The sequence below is a fragment of the Diaphorina citri genome, unplaced genomic scaffold (genome assembly GCF_000475195.1).
Source record: "Diaphorina citri unplaced genomic scaffold, Diaci psyllid genome assembly version 1.1 scaffold6239, whole genome shotgun sequence".
NCBI classification, from domain to species: domain Eukaryota; kingdom Metazoa; phylum Arthropoda; class Insecta; order Hemiptera; family Psyllidae; genus Diaphorina; species Diaphorina citri.
Window position 1 is genome coordinate 1 of NW_007383615.1, and position 7782 is coordinate 7782.

Genomic DNA, 7782 nt, shown 5'->3' on the forward strand with positions numbered 1-7782 from the left:
TCATTGGGTAAGTAAGTTCCGACCATTTCCGAGTGAAAATGCCGTAATATCATCATTGGGTAAGTTTTGGTAAGTTCCAAACATTTCCGAGTGAAAAATGCCATAATAACATCATTGGGTAAGTTTTGGTAAGTTCTGATCATTTCCGAGTGAAAATTTAAATAATAACATCATTGGGTAAGTTTAGGTAAGTTCTGATCTTTTCCGAGTGAAATACATCATGATAATGTAGGTATACCTACATGAAAATCATTTTTCATATTTTTATTTATTTATTTTATTACTTTTTTTTTTCAACTATAAACTATAAAATTATGAAAAAAGTAACTATGGCTATCCATAAAATATTTTTAAATGATAAAATTATGTAAAAAAAAAGACAACAGTGGGATTCGAACCCCCACCCCATCCCACCCGCTCATCGGTTAGTCAGAGATCACACTTTTTACCACTCGGACACTCCGACTTCTGTCTCTACGAAGCACAAAACTTCCTTATTAATCAACTTTTTAATTGAAATCTTTCTTTGTCTTTTTTTAGGCTTTGAAAAATTCCCTGACTTTTTTCGATTTTTGGCACTTTTTCGTGAAATTCCCTGACTTTTCCCTGACTTTTCCAGTCTCCATGAAATTCCCTGACTTTTCCCGGTTTTCCCGGTTTTCCAGTCTGGTAGACACCAGGGTATAGTCAAGTGAAGTGAAAACAAAGTATTCAAACTAATTTTTCTGCTATAATGTTACTTGACATAGTATCCCGTTTAGAAAACAAAATACACTGTATTTACAAGAAGAAGGTTCAGGGGAATGTACGATCAGTCCAATTTAACCATACTGATAAAGAGATTCAGTGCAGAAATCCATTCGTCCATTTTCTTCCTTGAAGTACACGCGAATAAGTTAGTCAAGTGAAGTGAAAACAAAGTATTCAAACTAATTTTTCTGTTATAATGTTACTTGACATGGTATCCCGTTTAGAAAACAAAATACACTGTATTTACAAGAAGAAGGTTCAGGGGAATGTATGATCAGTCCAATTTAACCATACTGATAAAGAGATTCAGTGCAGAAATCCATTCGTCCATTTTCTTCCTTGAAGTACACGCGAATAAGTTTGTGCTGTTAGAGCCAGAATCGTCCTTAGTGTTGAAGAAGAAGGCATGGGGCGTAATGCACATCTCGTTGGGGGCTTTGAGAGGTTTGGAAGATATCTTTTTGATGTCGATCTGATTGACAGATTTCTGGAAAGAAAAACAGTGAGAATATAAATTAGGAGGCGCTTTCATAGAGATGAGAAAATTATGTCAATAATGTACCTCCCACGTTAGGCTTAGTAGTTCAGAAAACACCCCACAAAAACGACCCCGAAGTAAAAAAAAAAAAAAAATGGATTAGGGTCAATGGTACATTATTCTGTTCATTCTGTCGAGGACGCTTCTATTCATTAGAATGGTTTGTTTATTTTCTCTTGGGTCGGGGCTAGGCTAGGGGAAATGGTCGGGTTTCCTTTGTGGACGCCTACTTGGAATTTTCCTTCATTTCCATAGCATTTTTTTTTTTCGAAGGAAAGTTTTTATAAATTCAACGTGAGACTGCACATAAATAAACCCTACCATAAATGCTGTGACTTACCCCTAGTTCAGCATCGGACGGGTATCTATAGAACCTCATCGCGGTACCATCCAGCGTACACCATCTCAACTCGATAGAAGATCCTGGCTTCGAATACACGGTAATGAAATCCTGGAACGACAGCGTATTGTCGGGAGCGAACTTGAAGTTCATGCGGAGGGGTTTGTTGGTGCCCCAGGGCAGCTGGTGCTGGTCGTTAACAGTGGAGGAGATGGAGAAGGACTTCTGATTCATTTGCGCCAGCGAGAACACGGAGTAGGCGGTGAGAACGAATTTGAATTCCCTGGAACACAATGGAGTGATGGTATTTTAATTGATAGAATTTTGATAAAATTATAAATTTTCTAGAATTTTTGCAAATAGGCATAAAAAAATTATATCAATGGAGTGATGGTATTTTAATTGATAGAATTTTGATAAAATTATAAATTTTCTAGAATTTTTGCAAATAGGCATAAAAAAATTATACCTTTTGAGGACAAGATCTCGGGAACTGACATTGCCTATTTCAGCAGTCTTCAGAAGTGAAGTAACTGAAGTAGCTTTTTCAACAGGCTTGACAAGGGACTTAACTGGAAGGGTGTCCTTTTCAACAGTCTTCACAATTGATGTCACTGAAGGGGTAGTTTTTTTCTCCATTGATGTTATATGGGGGACAAATTTCTCTGCTTTTTCACTGACTGACTGATTGAATGGTGTAAGGTCTCGTTTCAGAACAGCGTTCCGTACCATCTCCAGTTCTTTGGTCGTGTTAATCTGGTTCTTATTGGCCGCTTTAGATTCCGCTAGTACTTGGCAGGCACCCCATTTCGCGAAAACTAGAAACAGATGGGGAAAAATGGGATGTAAATTAGTGACGCTATCCTCATTGTGACTGAACTTAAGGAGCGCGGTAGAGCTCCGCCCAGTCAAGACAAAACAGTTTGACAGAGCTACTAAGAGATATTATATGCCACAGACCAAGTAGCCGTTTTCAGGTAGTTACATACTTACTCGAATAGATAAGTAACTTTTTTAATAATAAAAAAAGTGCTAGCCAAGAGATAATAAAATTACTTTCTCTCGACCTACCTGGCTTCAATTTTTTCGATGTCGATTCTCCTTGCAAGATTTTCTTCTTGAACTCTTCAAATCGCTCCGTTTCTGACATATCACCAGCGTTCTTATCCTGCAAAATAAAACAGAGCATGTGTGTCAGCAAATTAATAATGAAATTGTAAACAACAATAATAATAATGTAGATGACTCCTGATGACAGGCGTTACCTTTAGATAGAAAAACGAGAGGCATTAATAAAATAATATCCCACATTTTTCATTCATACAGAATATTCTAGAATCAAGCTGTACCTATTGCTTTCCTTTTAAAGATTATAAAGCGCGTATCAGTCACATGTCGGAAGATTATTTTTATCTCATGCTTTTTTTTCCTTACCTGTTTGATTTCTGGCTCACCCTGTTTGTAATGGCTCTGTATTGATGCTGAAATGAGAACAAAAAGCATTAGCATTTTATAATGAAAATTTCGTCATTAAATTTCACAAGCTCGTGTTTTTTGGGGTGTTCAAAACATGTAATTTATTGGGCTCAAATTGGTCAAAATCCGATTCCAACTTTGAAAATTTAGGACCCACCATACATTTTATATAATTGTCAAATTGTATTCATTAATCCAATTAATTTACTATAAATAAATGCACATCTTATCTATGTTTTATATTCATTTTACTTTATTTCTGAGTGCCCTAGTGCTCTAGTTTGTGAGAATAGAACTAGAGAAAGATCTACTTCGATCATCAAATAAGAGAAACTTACCTGAACAGTATAACTATATTAGGAAACAGAGAAAAAATTCTAACACCACCCACATACATGTCCCACAAGAAATGATGAAGATGGACGTAAACATAGCATCGTCAGAAACATGAGAACAAATAAGTTTCAAACACTACAATAAACCATCATAAATTTTTAATTTCCATCACTCAAAGGGCCCAAAGAGAAAAGAAATATCGGTCAAACATAGTAACAATGAAAAGTACTTATTGAGAGAAAATGATGAAAAGTACTTATTGAAGAATTTTTACCAATATATAAATGAAAATTGAACCCAGCAAAAATTCTAATGCTATTTTTATTATTATTATTACTTTACTTGCTACCACATTTGTTTTAAAAAATAGACACATAATCCCAGAATAACTACAGAAATAATTTTTTGACAGCTCTCAAGCCTACAGTAACTTACCAGCCCTTTTGGCCACAACATTAGCAAAATTTTCTACTGTCAACATTAGTTTTGGTGGTTTAAGCTGAGGTGACTTAGAATAAGGATGTGTGGATTCTGAATAACCAATAAATCAGAAAATAATCAACATTTTGAAAAGTCAGACAACTTATGGGAAAAAAGTTTCAAGGTGCCTATGTTTTACAAAGAGAATAGTTCATAGGAAAAGTTCAAAAAAGGCTTACATAGGTAAGTAAAATAATAATAAATCTTTGTTTTAAAATCATAGTTCTATTTTAACTGTTAGATTCTGGTAAATATGATGGCACAATCAAAAATAGAAAAAAAAAACCATGGGATCACTTTGTGCATGAAAAAATCATCTAACTTTGGTAAAATAAATACCTAAATAATGAGCACCTAAAAATAATTGACAGGAAATAGAAAGTAAACTTACTAGGCTTTGTCAAAATATTTTCTTTCAAACTGCTGATGTTACTCCTGCTAGCCTCTGCAGTCAAAGTTGGTTCTGATTCTTTGACAAGCTTCTCAGTAGTTAGAGGAATTGTTTTAGATGGTGAATGATGGGCTGAAATGAAAACATTAAATTTATAAATACCTACTGTTGTTTTGTTATGTTACCTACTGTTATTACCTACTGTTCCCTGTTTGTTAGTACCTACTGTTAGACTGCGAGAGTAAAGGGACTTTTCAGTCCTATGCTGGTAGTATAAACAAGGTATATTCTATTCTATTCTCGGCTAGTACAAGAAAATCATCATCATCTTTCTGGGAACATGTTATCTTGACATTTGAGCATTAGCGGTTGGGTGGAAGAGCTACTCCAAGAGAACCTTGCAACCTCAAACGAAGCCATAAAAATTGAAAAAATAAATAAATTACTATCTTTTTAATTTCAGGGTAAGTAAGCAAGTATTAATTAGAAAAAAAAAGCTCACCTGGAAGTATCATTATCAACCAGAACACTGGCCTCATCCAGACAAGGATACAACGACCCATCCTTGGGTTCCAGAACAGATATCTCCTTCACTTCCATGGATTCTACCAGCTTGCTACGTATCTCGTCTTGGAAACTAGACTGTTCCTCAATGTCTTCTTGGTCCATTCCTACTTCATTAAAGGATTCATCTGCAAAAGATTTGTCTGTCTCCTTTGCAAAAGATTTGTTTGTCTCCTGCACAAAAGATTTCTCGTTTACGAATGATTTCTCCTTTACAAAAGATGTTTCCTCCTCCTCCACATTATCAAAGGTGTTTTCTTCCTGATTTTCCTCTTCATCTCCCGTTATTTGATCTATGGAAGAGTTCACCTTATCAACAGTTACAGGGCCTCTAGTCACTATAAGACTCCCTGCAGAAGGTAATCTGTTCAACGTGTCTTCCACAGGTCCTCTCTTCACGACAAGATCTTTGGTTGACTCAAATTTTGAACTCAAATCAGTCACACTTCCCTTGCTTACACTGACAGGACCTTTTTCAAGCACCAGATCTTTCGCGGAGACATACTCTTTCCTTCGTCGTATAATATCACTTGATGTGAACATGGGATAGTCACTCAAATCGTACTCTTTCTTCCTCGTTTCTTTGTCGTTTGTTTCAGAGCTGTGAGTGAGCACTAGGTCTCCGTTGGAATCGTATTTTCGCTTCACCACACTATTGTCACTCGATGTAGGACCCCTTTTGAGGACAAGATCTCGGGAACTGACATTGCCTATTTCAGCAGTCTTCAGAAGTGAAGTAACTGAAGTAGCTTTTTCAACAGGCTTGACAAGGGACTTAACTGGAAGGGTGTCCTTTTCAACAGTCTTCACAATTGATGTCACTGAAGGGGTAGTTTTTTTCTCCATTGATGTTATATGGGGGACAAATTTCTCTGCTTTTTCACTGACTGACTGATTGAATGGTGTAAGGTCTCGTTTCAGAACAGCGTTCCGTACCATCTCCAGTTCTTTGGTCGTGTTAATCTGGTTCTTATTGGCCGCTTTAGATTCCGCTAGTACTTGGCAGGCACCCCATTTCGCGAAAACTAGAAACAGATGGGGAAAAATGGGATGTAAATTAGTGACGCTATCCTCATTGTGACTGAACTTAAGGAGCGCGGTAGAGCTCCGCCCAGTCAAGACAAAACAGTTTGACAGAGCTACTAAGAGATATTATATGCCACAGACCAAGTAGCCGTTTTCAGGTAGTTACATACTTACTCGAATAGATAAGTAACTTTTTTAATAATAAAAAAAGTGCTAGCCAAGAGATAATAAAATTACTTTCTCTCGACCTACCTGGCTTCAATTTTTTCGATGTCGATTCTCCTTGCAAGATTTTCTTCTTGAACTCTTCAAATCGCTCCGTTTCTGACATATCACCAGCGTTCTTATCCTGCAAAATAAAACAGAGCATGTGTGTCAGCAAATTAATAATGAAATTGTAAACAACAATAATAATAATGTAGATGACTCCTGATGACAGGCGTTACCTTTAGATAGAAAAACGAGAGGCATTAATAAAATAATATCCCACATTTTTCATTCATACAGAATATTCTAGAATCAAGCTGTACCTATTGCTTTCCTTTTAAAGATTATAAAGCGCGTATCAGTCACATGTCGGAAGATTATTTTTATCTCATGCTTTTTTTTCCTTACCTGTTTGATTTCTGGCTCACCCTGTTTGTAATGGCTCTGTATTGATGCTGAAATGAGAACAAAAAGCATTAGCATTTTATAATGAAAATTTCGTCATTAAATTTCACAAGCTCGTGTTTTTTGGGGTGTTCAAAACATGTAATTTATTGGGCTCAAATTGGTCAAAATCCGATTCCAACTTTGAAAATTAGTCGTCAAACTTCTTTTATAAAACTGTGCTTCGGGATCATTACAATGAAACGATAAAGGGGACAGTTAATTAAAAAATCCTCACTGAGTAATAAAATCACATAAATAAAATGGTTTCAATTACTAAAAGAGTACGTGTTCACTTAGGGTACCAAAAAAGGTAAAAACTAACACGGTAGTATTAAAATGTCTTAGATTCGTCAATTTCATCATGATACTGGAAGAGTTTTTGTCTAAATAATAATATAATTTATTAATAATATAATAAAATGAAGATGATACATTCGGAAAAAAATTGAAAAAGGATACGTATTTAATGAGAAACATTTTGTATCCGTGAACTTTGAAAAAGGGTATTCGAACAGACTGAAGAGTTTTACAACTAATAAAAGACTAAATTAACCATTAAGTTCTTAGGTGTGTAGAAGGAATTAAGATTCAAGTGGAGGTCGAATTTTGGTGGTTGTTGATTACAACTGTCATCTTTTAAAACGATTACCAACACCGGTTTCCCGACCATTTCAATGACATCCCGAACTCTTCGACAGTTTTTTTATAAAGCATCAATAAGGACCCTTAATACACAAGATAAAAAAATTTTTGTTTACAACTTCACCATGTTTCTTATTAATTATTTTTATCGTAATCTAAAAACGACCCAAGTTAAAAGTAAATATATAACCATTTTTGTGAAGTTATTCATGAAAGTTAAAATGATAACAAACTTGCTATAAAGAAAAGAGAAACCCCGGAAACTCACTACTTTAAATTTTAATAAATACAATAACATCAACAAACCTTTGTATAAAAAATACACGAGGGAAGTATTAAAGAACCTGTACATACACCCACACAATCCTTTAAAAAAGAGACAAAGGATATTAACATATACAAGTCTTTCAACAGAGTAAAACTACTAGGCTTCAAGAAAGAGATTAAATAGGTGTTGATCTGATCCCTGATCTTTTTTCATTACTATTATTTATGCTTATTCTACACTAATATAATACATCATTTAATTATCTATTATTATTATTATGGTTAAATGTTAATATATATTTTAATAACCAGGGATTT

The 7782-nt window shown here is 34.9% G+C and overlaps 1 protein-coding gene across 1 annotated transcript in view; it reads right to left on the minus strand.

The window, feature by feature from the left end:
• Window positions 1–919: 919 nt before the first annotated feature.
• Window positions 920–7782, minus strand: part of LOC103521899 — a 10575-nt gene continuing 3712 nt past the window's right edge. The window contains exons 4-14 of the mRNA XM_008487003.3: window positions 6517–6563; window positions 6154–6250; window positions 4814–5900; window positions 4709–4716; window positions 4312–4443; window positions 3876–3971; window positions 3063–3109; window positions 2700–2796; window positions 2098–2446; window positions 1629–1911; window positions 920–1237 (exon numbers count right to left, since the gene is read on the minus strand). Coding sequence (XP_008485225.1) covers window positions 1025–1237; window positions 1629–1911; window positions 2098–2446; window positions 2700–2796; window positions 3063–3109; window positions 3876–3971; window positions 4312–4443; window positions 4709–4716; window positions 4814–5900; window positions 6154–6250; window positions 6517–6563 — 2456 coding nt within the window. The 3' untranslated portion in view covers window positions 920–1024. The remainder of the gene's footprint in view (window positions 1238–1628; window positions 1912–2097; window positions 2447–2699; window positions 2797–3062; window positions 3110–3875; window positions 3972–4311; window positions 4444–4708; window positions 4717–4813; window positions 5901–6153; window positions 6251–6516; window positions 6564–7782) is intronic.